The following is a 12,096-nucleotide window of genomic DNA, read 5'->3' as shown; positions in this document are numbered from 1 at the left end:
AGATCCTCATCTGACTTCCCCTCATGTCATTTCTCCAGGAGAACCACACCACTGGGAGTTTACATCAAGTAACCTCTGTAAAGCAACGGAGGCGTGGAAAACATGAAAAACAGAGCTCGCCTAGACCAGTGCTACTCATACTAGTTCTCCCACTATGTAAGGGTAGTTAGAGATATCTTATTTCAACACATCATAGTACCTGCATTCAGTAGGAATTTCCCTTTATATCAATTCATCACAGTGATTTTTAATAAAACAGAGACCTCTAGTGGTGTCTAAATAGCATGAATCACAGTGAAACTTAATGATAACGGCTTTTAAGACTCCTCTCTTTGCCAAGGAAAAATCCATTGATGGTTATTTGAAATGTGCTTTGCTTATTCACATTCGACAGTCTAGTGGACATTGTAGGGAGGCAGGTGGCTGAGCGGTTAGGGAATCGGGCTAGTAATCTGAAGGTTGCCAGTTCGATTCCCGGCCGTGCAAAATTAGATTGTGTCCTTGGGCAAGGCACTTCACCCAACTTGCTTCAGGGGAAGTCCCTGTACTTACTGTAAGTCGAGCGTCTGCTAAATGACTAAATGTAAATTTTCAGCGACAGTGATTAGCTAGAACCTTATAGGAGAGATTTATCTCAAGGGGGTACTAGGGTGCTGCAGAACCCAGAGCTGTTGTTCTGGAACCTTGCAAGCTGCTGGGGGTTCCTCAGTACACTGTGTGAGGAATGTTCTCCAATGATTTATTAGGTTACCTCTACACCAGTGGGCAGCAGGGTAAATCCCTCAGAAAGACCAGCCTTAGTTATTATGGTTAAAAGAAGACATTATGGTTTTCATATTATGATCAAATATGTCCATTAGCACCAAAGTGTTATTGTATTATATATGCTTTTATTTGAATACTTTGTGTTTAGGTTATTGAAACAAAGAATGTTTGGCATACTTTTATTGCTGCAGTACAGTAGTTTGAACATAGGAAAAAGTGTGCAATTTCTGCTCTGAATGCAGTTCTGTGTTTGGACACTGGTCTGTGCTGGTTTACACTGCACCCTATCAGGACTGTAGTTCGCAGATTGTCAGCAAAGTTGCATAATGTTCTGATGTGTAAACATGGTCTTGGTTAACAGTCATTAAACTACAGTAAGTGGCTATTGTTTATGTATTGCCAAGTTCATTACAATGGTGCTTACCGGTAGTTCTATTTGTTTAACCAACTGTTATTTTGCAACTGGCTTTTTTACCTTTTTAATTCTTTCTAGTCTTTCAAATACTCAATGAATGAAACAGATTTTTTTTAAAGAAAAGTTACTTTCCTAAATAAATATGGTCTGCTTTCCTTTATTTGGTGGTTTTGTATTTCCTTTGTTTTGTGTTTTCTTTATTGTTACGTAATCCACACTAATACCCAGATCATTGTTGCCGGGTTTGGAAGTTAGAGAGCCGAGCACTCTCATACAGCCCAATTATTTCCAGCTAGCCTGACATGCTTTTAATGGGTCTGTTATTCAAGTCTGTACACTATGAACTGTTCTCATTACTGCTTCTCTTGGAGGTGCACATGGTGCTCTGATGGCGGGTCTCACAGATGGATGTCTTGTGTAATACGTTGATGAGGATGGGTCATGGTGTTGGACAACACTGTCAGTATTTCGAACAATAAACACTGCCTTTTAAAGATCAGGCAATAGGTTTCTCGAAAGTACTGTAATTGTTCGATGTTAGAGAATTATAGGTAATACATGAATCAATAATGAAACACATTATACAATTACTGTAATCCCAGTCATTTCTACAGTATCAGTCAATGGTCACATATAATGGATTCTCACTTGTTGCAAGTGTTTTTGAAACTGAAATCTCGAGATTTTAAGAGCCATGTAATTCCTTTAGAGAGTTATTTGGGTGCTATCAGATCTTAGAGAGCTCCAATTACCAGTCCTCTCACTCGTCTAGAATGCATCCCTCATAATGAAAGGGGAAAATGGGATCACTGGTAAGAGCAGAATGCAATTTAGGTGTCAGACAAGCTCCTGATTAACCACTTATAGAAGCAACTCCTGCGTCAGGGCTAGGCCACAGCGTTTCACATTGCCACTCTGACTGAACCTCGAAACATAAGTGGCCTCTACCTATTGATTTCTCAATATCCTTTTACTGTTGATAGAATTTATATCGGACTCTCGATGTCTCAAGGAGAACAGTTTGAGGAGCACCCTCCCTCCTCGCTCTTCCTCCTGCTACCAAGAGCTTCTCAGTCGGGAATAAGGTACATTGCCCTCACTTTCTCAGTCTTCCCCTCCAACAGCGCAAGCTAAGCCAGCAGGCTGGAGAGTAGACATGGACGTGGAGGACACAGAGGAGCCTGCAGCAGAGGGCTGTGCTATCAACACCGTGGACCAAGATCAGCCAGGGTGAGTGTTATGGGTGCCTGTTATGGGTACGGCTATTCATTCAGAAAAAGACGTGGCGATGATGGAGAACTGTGTGTAGACTGTTGGTTTCAGTTGGAACAAGGAACATGTCGCTTGGTGCCGTTCTACATCCTTGTTTGACAACTTTTTGTCAGTGTGTCACATGCTGATAATCAGATATCGATTGACAGCGTGGATACTTCCACCCATATTCTTTATGTTGCCCAGAGCAGAAACCTTATGGCTGTGCTGTCCATGCTTAGAACAATGTATACTCTTTCAGAAGAAGGTACTGTTTGAGTGTTGCAAAGTGTATAAAACCAACGTATAAGTATGCAAACCCTTGACAGTAGTGGTATAACGAGCTACGGTTTTGACCTAGTCCACTCGTACACCATGTCCACTCGCTGTGACACCCTCCGCTGGGTGACCTTACCGGCTTTCCATGGACACATCGATTTTTCTCCCCCATTACAGATAATTGCTGGATCCTCTGAATCCTATCCTCCCAAAGCTGCAGGGTGGGGCCGCTCTAGCGTGTTGACACAAGAGCTGCTATCTGATTTTGGCAATATGATATCCTGAAATCTCATTGACTGGGATTGACTTCTGTGTATCATTCCTGAACTTCCTGTCCAGGTCCAGAGAGGCTCAGCGTGTACTAACACTTTCTCTTTACAGTGTGCTGTGGTTAACCACTGCTTTTATCGAGTCACACTAAGTCACATTAGAAACTTCATTTTGTCATGGAAATAAGGATGAAAAAATGTGAAGTGAATGTACTGCTTGGATTGGAAATAGATGGTTTAGCATGAGAGACCTAAAGAGTTTCTTCTGTTTATTTTTTCTAATTGACATGAAGCTTTTCATAAATTTTTCTTTGTTCATAACTGAACATGAATGATAAGACATCTGTGTACATCCCATCAATATGAAAAAAGGTTATAATGGTTTTATAATTGTCAATTTAGCAAAGCCAAATAAATCATTGTTTGTATAATATATTGAGTCTGCATGTTTTCCAAACACAGTAATAACCTTTACAGAGTAGTACCCTGCTTCAGCTGTGCTTAGTATATTAATACCAGTTCTCTTGTTCTGCATGGAGCTACTCTCATCATTTTATGCAAATGACTGCATCCTTTGTTTGTTCTGCTCCATAAACGCTGACATCTTTAGATGAGAACACAGCTTCCTTCTCTGCATAACGCAAGTTTGCACTACTATTGTGATAAACTGTCAGATTTTTTGCATTTAAATGTATGGTACCAAAAGTCATCTTTTTTTACTGTAGGCTACTTTGTCCCTTGTGCCCATTTTTCAGTCACTGGTGTTACTCTCCTAGTTTTTGTCTCTTTTCCTTTCAACTGCCAATTATCCAGAAACTTGGAAGCCTGTGTAGTCATACACTCCAGCTGTCAGAGACACGAGAAGGTTCAGGCCTCCTCCCACGCACACTTCTGTTAAATCCAATTTTCCAAACATTATTTAGTCAGTAATACTGTATCACCACCTATCGCCATCTTCAAATGAAGAAGGTAATAACATTCTAAATGTACTGTTATTAATGTAATAACATTCTATATGTACATTCTAAATTCATATACCAGTGAATAAGGTGTACACACCATCTAGTGTTGCCTCCCTGCTGAACTACAGGGTATGCTAAATGAAATGGTGGAGCCGGTGTGTGTGTGTGTGTGTGTGTGTGTGTGTGTGTGTGTGTGTGTGTGTGTGTGTGTGTGTGTGTGTGTGTATTTATGTGTGTGTGTGTCATGGAAAAACAGGGCAGCGCTGCACTGCACTGTGGCCCAGGGCAAGTGTCAGGCCACATGACTGGAATAGTTCATGTGTAAGTATTTTTGTCATGAGGGGATCTACTTTTGTAAAATGTTAACTCACTGCATCTCTCTGTGGTGTGGGCCATATGGTTATTCTTGGCCATATAGTAATGCTAATTTGACTGTGTCCGGTAGTTAAACCATAAAGGCAGGGGAATGTGGAATGATAGATGACACACAGTCAGACATACAGTTTCAGTGTTGCACAGACTCCCTGTAGGGGATTCCTTCACCTGCTGCCACAACAGTACAGGAAGGGAATCAGACAGAGCCTGCTCAAAGCCTCTCGTCTGTGTGCATGGCAGGGGACGGAGTTACGCAATCGCATTTTCTTTGCTTGCAAAGACAGGGAGGCAAACACATGTGCTTCATAACTAATGGGAGAGTGAGAATGTCATTCACGCATGAAGGTGCCTGATCACCATAATCCAACGTGAATTATTATAATGCTGTCATTCCCTGTCTTTTAAAGAAAATTCCCCCCTGAAAATCTGTTCATCTAATGATTAAGTGGTAGCACAACATACTTTATTCATAAAAAAAGACAAAACACAAAAGAAACATGATCTATATTGTTTATACACAACGCATACATGCAAATAATTGCAAGCCTAGCCAAAATAATGTCTATTAATGTTTCAGGGTTGGGGGGAGTAGGTTCGGCCTTCTCTATATGAAAGGATTGTTTGTCATTTAATAGAGGGATATATTTAGGATTATAACAGGGGCTTATGTTAGATGATGTTGAGTACGATAAACACCAGATGCATTGTCCAAAGCCATGAGAGATTGATGGTTTATCATTTTTATATTCTGAAGTGAAGGATTTTGAACTTCACCAGCGCTTGTACACTGTGTAAAAAAATAATTTTCTTCAATGTTCCAACAGATATTTATTTATCTTGTGACCCAGTCTCTCCTATTGCGTAGCTACATAAACCGGACAGTGGGAAATGCTGACCGACTAGATTTTCCATTTGTATCAGTGCTCTTTACCTCCGCGGAGCCCCCTTACACCAGCGCAGCCACCCATTGGAGCCCAGCTGCTCTCCATTGATCCCCCTTTGCTTTCTGATGCACTGGCCTGGAATGTGATGTTATTTCATTACTGAGGCAGAAGGGACAGCTCCAGTCTCCAGCCCCCGGCCAGAGCTCTCTTACCCGGCCAGAGCCAGAGTTAGTGATAACGGAACAGCTTAGTCAGGCCAGCTCAGTCGCCTATGGTAACTCCAAATCAAGCGTGGCGTGGAGACTCTGGACCCTGGTGAAAGGAGCAAAGCAGTGAGTGTGAGTGAAGCGGGGCCGTCAGAGCGGTGCTGAGGCAGCCACCATGGACCCCGATGACAACGAACTGGGAGTCTTCACTGTCATTCAGTGAGTAGAGCTGTTCCAAAGTCACATGGAGATGTTTTTCTGTGTTTGACAGGGTTGTTCAGTTGCAATCAGTTGATGATAGCTCATTTATGTTGAATTCCTGGTGGTGTAGGATGATTGCTTTGTAGCATCTAATCAGCTGGTGGCTTGGTTGATTATAAAATGTCACACACAGAAGTTGAAACAGTGCAAATACGTACAGAAATAGATGATTCACTAATGAGTTTATAAATTGCTGGGCGAGATAAAGATATCTGTTTTCATTTAGATATCTTGTTTAGCGATATTATCTGGATTACTGTGGTTCCAGGATTGTGGATTAACCTTGGTTGACCTTTTAGCCAGGTGCAAAAAAACAATACTATAATTCCACACATAGCTACAGTATGTAAAGATTACCTTACCTTACCTACAGTATGTTGTTCTCAAGTTGAAATGTAGAGTATGTGCTAGTGCGTGTGTTGCCCTGGTGGCAGTGCTAGGATGTGTAATTGCACTTTCCACTAGGTTATGTAAATATTTCAGGCTGGTCAATGGAGATACTGAACCAGAATTTGGGGACATATTACATAGTAATATATGCGGTTTCTTTTTTCTTTGATGAAAATCTACCACCGTGATCTTGTAACTGTAAATGTTGCAGTGCACTGTATACAGGAAGGACGCAAGGTTTCGTCACTTTAATCGAAAGCTATGTACTTCTCACAAGCTCAGACACGTCTAACTCCGCTTGTAATGCCAATATCATTGTCACATCATTTATCATTCTCTGCAGCACACCTGTTTTGGTATTACAACATACTGCAAAAACTTTCCAGGTCTATGAATACTTTCCAAAGACTGTAGAACAGGCTTTTATGAGATCCTCTCTCTCTCTCTCTCTCTCTCTCTCTCTCTCTCTCTCTCTCTCTCTCTCTCTCTCTCTCTCTCTCTCTCTCTCTCTCTCTCTCTCTCTCTCTCTCGCTCGCTCGCTCGCTCGCTCTCGCTCTCTTTCTCTCTCTCTCTCTTTTGTTCCCTCTCTCCCTCTCTATCATTATAGTTCTTTGTCATTCTCTCTGTTGAAACTCTCACTTTCACTCACATGCATCCATGCATCTCTCGTGTGCACACACACACACACGCACAGTGAGGGGGAAGGGTGGTGTTAGTGGACCATGTCAGGGACCAGCTCAGTGTGACGGCTGCTGACACACACATGTGGTTGGGGCCAGAGGGTCAGGTGAGGGTGAGAGGGTAGTGATGCCAGGTGAGGGTGAGAGGGTAGTGATGCCAGGTGAGGGTGAGAGGGCACAATGAGCTCTGATACAGTATCCTCATATCCCTGTGCTCCTGCACGCACAGTACAATCTTTCCCCCCATTGTGTCAGACAAAAACACTGGATTGGACACTTTGGAAAGACAGCCTATTTTCTTCATGCAGCTTGAACAATTTTGTGTCATCAAAATTCAATGTTTGATGAAGTCTGAGTTAACATCTGATGTTTCTGCTTGACCCCCCCCCCCCCCCCGGGTGTCTTTTCTCTCAGAATTTATTTTTTGCCCAGACAGGGCATCTGAACATTTTCATTACATTTTGGGTGTTCTTATACATTTTCTAAACTTGTAATCTTCACAATATCGTAAATATCTACAGTAACACATTTGCTTATAAATAATGTATTATTATGGATTTGTAATTAGCCATAATAGGTCAGGCATTATTTAACATAAAACAAACACAATCAGTCTGTATGTTAAGTTCTCCTCAAAGCGATTTACCCAATGCTTATTTTAGCTCTATAAGGCAAGTTACTTAAGTCAAATTCTGGACTTGCAGAATTTAAGCACTGGTAGGTATTAAGTGTCCCAGTGAAGTCAAATGAATACAAATCAGCATTTTTTTAAACTGGCTCAGGAGGAGGTATGGAATTGGTGGGGATAGAAGGAAGCGGAATTTGATTGGTAAGCGACTGAGCCATAGTCTCTCTCGATCTCCCTCCTGCCTGACCCTAATATCCTCTGCCACTCTGACCGGCCTCTGGGACTAGTGCCCAGACGGACAAACTTAACAAGCCCAAATTCGCTGAGTCCTTCAATCCCGCCACCATGGGAGCCAGAGCGTGCAGATCAGGCAGACTGTCAGATACGCTCCGCTCACTGATCTGTGTGTCCTACAGTACATGTCCTGTTTGGGCCTTGGATGTTGCCCTGGACCACAACAGTAGATTCCTCCTTCAGCCTGGCCTCTATAGTAGAAACAAGTAGGCCAGGATCAAAATCCTCATTGTCTGTGGAATTAATCCTGAAAAGGCTTCTTTTTTCTTCTTCTTAGAAACTCAAATCACAAGATCAGTTGAACTTGCCGAGATTCTCCTGCCTCTGCCGGTAAATGTGGCTTGTAAGAGAACTGTGGATTTTGGTGAAGTTTGACTGATCGAGCGGCAGTTACAGCTCACTGAGAACATCCGACTAATCACGAGCCTGACTAGAGTGGAAATGACATCTTTCTTTATTGGGCGCCTCACTCCTCGGAAAGGCACTTTGAGTCACTCTCCAGAGGCTAACATGTTGTGGCGTTTTAATATAGAATGGTTGCAGCTTGTCTGAAGAAACAGTTACAAATCATCACTTTAAATGCCTTGGTCTCTGCATCCCAGTATTCCTATTCTATTTACTGTTGGCATATGGAGCCATGTTATTGATGGGGCTGTTTAATATTCCATAAACCCCAGTGCCCCACACACAATCATATTACTTCCTCTTTCTAGTGACCCTGGTATTAAAAAACTCCAACTTGCTCATAGGCACAAGCATAATGATGTGATACAGTATTATGTCAATATCTGTAATACTAACATTTTATCCAGTAGGTTATTCTGGTAACTTTTACTGAAGCAAATCATGAATGAATGATAATAATCTCTATTTTTATGTTCTACAAATATGAAGGGATTTAAGTTTTGGGTTAAGGATAAGTGGTTGGAATACAGTAGAAAATGTACGATATTTACAACATGGTTTACACATTACCATGAGTTTGCGATTATTACAGCAAAAGGTAAATTTGATCAGAGTGTCTGTGGGCATGACGTAGCATCACACTCTATGCACCAGCCAGACCACAAGGATCTAAATGGCCTCATGGTGGTTTTTGACAGAGGTGCCTCATCTATGGTCTTTGATTAATGAGGGGAGATTCTTCCTCTATTGGATAATGGACATGTGGTGATCGATCATTTCGCTGGGAGACTGCAGTAGTGTGTGTGCTGAACCTACAGTAGTTTGTTCAGCAGTGTTGTGGGGAATACAACAGTCTATAGCACTGTATTCATTTTGGAAATATCCCCCCCTTTCATTATCATGGGCATTGCAATGCAGGATACATTTTCAGAATTTATTTTGAAAATGGATTTGAAAATAAATGTAGCTTGTGATTTTGAGCTTTATCAAGGACATATGGGAAATACACATTATTAGAAATGTAAAATGTAGGGGAATAAATGTGCTTCCTAAGTTTTCTGCTATCATGCTGCTGACAGGCTGAATGGATAGGAATCACAGTCCAGCGCTGGCTTCATTTGCACTACATATATAACTCTGCTTTTGGTACAGTTGTGTAGCATATACAGTTTTAATGTACATACAATACAAATTCTTGACAAAATTTCCAAACTGTGTTTTCCCCAAGTGATATTGTAAAATGTACCTTTAATAAATGGATATTATACAGTACACGGTGTATACCTTAATACTTGTATACTGTACTTAAGGCATTCCTTGGCATATATTGTCCTTTTGGTTGTGTTGGATGGAGTGTGTAATCTTTATGATGGTGTATATTGCCTTTTCAGTAGCTACAGTACAGCACAAAGTACAGCCACAAAGAAGATGGGGTATTCCCTTTATACTGCGTTATTTCTTTATCTTTCTGTCTCTACTTTAGTGCTCATCTATTGTTTGCAGCACAGCTCTCTATTTCTCTCTCTATCTTCTCGTTTCCTCTGTATCACTCGTCTGTCCTTCTCTCAGTCCCGCTTCCATTTGCCTCACCTCTTCCTGAGCAACAACAATCATACGCTGGTGGATTCTGCTCCTTCTTCTTCCCCTTTCATTCTGAAAATACACCTCAAGCCAGGGAATAGATGAGACTGGCCCCTGTAGAAGAGAGGGGAAATTCAAGGGAGCTGGCTACATCAATCACAAGTGATTTGTGTGGCCCCCACAACCCCAGCCTACCCCTACTCCCAACCCCTCTAACCACCCCCCCCCCCCTCCTGTTTCTGTCTCTCCTGCCTCCCTATCACTCTCTCTCTATCTCTCTCACTCTCTCTCTTTTTCTAACTCTCACTGGCATTCCTTCCTTTTCTCTCAGTCTCCTGACTCTCCATCTATCCCTCCCTTACTTTATTTTATGCTCCCTCTCTCATTTCCTCTCTCTCTACATCTCTCTCATTCTCCCTCTCCCTCTGCCTGCCTCTCACACTCCCTCTCTTTCTCTCTGCCTCTCTCCAAAGCTGTTGTTACTGTGCGGCTCCTGCACATCATTCCACTGCGATGGAAATTAAATGAAGGTAGCTTAACACGCCCGACGGAGGCATGCTTTGAAGGATGTAACCAGGGAGGCTGGGCACTGCCAGATCCTGTTCCATGGGCTGTGGATTTGTGCCGCTGAGGCGAGGACACAGCAATCACTCAGCCATGCAGAAGCCCCGGCAAGAGGACTAATCTCTCCACCTGACTTGTGGAAGCTACGTTTTTTTGTTTTGTTTTGTTTTCTGAATTATTTATTCCTCCAACCACTAAAGACAGTTGGACAATGGGGAGGGAGTGAGGTCGATGGTAGATTCTGTAGCCGCTGACTGCAGTCCTCTGCACACATGGACGTGTTCAGCTTTGTGAAGATGCCAAAGCTGACAGGGTGAGTGGGATGGATGCTGCCGTGAGGGTGTCGGCCTGTCCACAGCATCTGTGGACCAGGGCTGTGTCCTCCTTCCAGAGGCACGCTTTAGAGGGGAGAGAGGGGATTTACACCAGGCTAGGGGATGGGAGATCGGGGGTAATGTATGTTGTAAGTGCACTTATTGTTTGAGGATTATCATGATAACTCTGTCTGCGTTGTGACACACGTGATCCGATGCAGGGCACGGATGCGTGATGAAGATTGGGGTTGGGTGGGTGACTTGACATGGGGTGGGTGGGGGCTGGGGGTTAGTTAACAACAAAGGCTAAAGTGCCTAAACTTAATGAGGTGCGCGGGAGGATTCACTGAGGCAAAATAAATAAATAAAAAAGATGCATAAAAGTGCTGTTGCACTGTAATGAAACAGATGCACCTGTTATTTGTTGGTGGAAACACTCATTCAACAAAATCATACTTCCTATGTTATTATAAATTTTCACGTGAATTAGACATTCACGAATGTCACGTTATTATGACAATGGGATAATATTCTAGTTTTGACACATTGCTTTACTTTGCCTATTCTTTTTATTTAATTTTTCCATTGTTTTGGTGGTTCACTGTTGCAGAAAGCCTATGGTAGACACCATAATAACAAAGTAAATTGCCAAGCTCACACCACACATTACACCAGGTTTGACAAAGTTATCTGGTTATAAGTCAGAAACAAGAACCCAGGGCTGAGGGCTCACACTTTTACATCTTATCCCGATGACTTGATTTGGCAACCTCATTAACGTAACTCTGAAATGACTTCAGTCACTGTGGATTAGGTGGCTACTGTCTAGGGCTTGGCCATTGCCAGGTTGTTAGGCTTTAGACACTAGAACTCATCCTTAGCACAAATGAAATGGGAGCTGAGAGGAAGGTCTTACATCAATTCTGCGTCAGACAGACACTCACCTTGCACCCTGGAGTCGCGAGATCTGAACCAGCTTAATCTTCCTAAGGGATTTAGAGCCATCAGTACTCAGGCCATAATGCTGACAGATCAGGTTACAAATCTAACATCTAAATCTAACTAATATCACATGCCACACATCATACTGGGTGCACTCAAAGGTTTAATTCATTCTTGGGATGGGAAACAACTTGAACGGTGTACTTTTGAACATTTAAATACATATCCGTTTTCCTTCCGAATGTTTTTAATTATTCAAAAGAGATGCAAGCCTAATTGAGAAGGGCATAATGATGACAGTGAGCATGAAAATCGTTTTTTTTAACGAGCATCTGTTGATGCAGTTCCTCTGATTATGCTATTGAATTAGTAAACAAACAGATATTTTTAAGTAATCTATTTAGTTATTATTTAGTCTATTTTGTGTGTATCTGTAAAGAGTGCAGTGATGCGTGAGTTGAAAAACAACAGTGATTTTAAACGAGGCAGGACAGGCCTGTTCCTCCGGATGATGTCAGCCCAGCATCCCAACCTCTCCATACGTAGCATTGATTTTGATACTGTTCCTGTTGAAGCGGTGCATCCTGTCTCTGCTAATAAAGCCACATGCAATGCAGTCTAAGATTATAAG

General features: G+C 42.1%; 1 protein-coding gene across 1 annotated transcript in view; it reads left to right on the top strand.

Annotated features, from left to right (window-relative positions):
• The window catches only part of frmpd4 (FERM and PDZ domain containing 4), a 35,185-nt gene that overhangs the window by 1,229 nt on the left and 21,860 nt on the right, over positions 1 to 12,096 (top strand). The window contains exon 2 of the mRNA XM_067255529.1: positions 2,305 to 2,410. Within this exon, the coding sequence (XP_067111630.1) occupies positions 2,337 to 2,410 (74 nt within the window). The 5' untranslated portion in view covers positions 2,305 to 2,336. The remainder of the gene's footprint in view (positions 1 to 2,304; positions 2,411 to 12,096) is intronic.

This window comes from Osmerus mordax, chromosome 2, assembly GCF_038355195.1.
Source record: "Osmerus mordax isolate fOsmMor3 chromosome 2, fOsmMor3.pri, whole genome shotgun sequence".
Classification (NCBI taxonomy): domain Eukaryota; kingdom Metazoa; phylum Chordata; class Actinopteri; order Osmeriformes; family Osmeridae; genus Osmerus; species Osmerus mordax.
The sequence above is the reverse complement of the archived record's forward strand: the minus strand, read 5'-3'. Positions and strand labels throughout refer to the sequence as shown.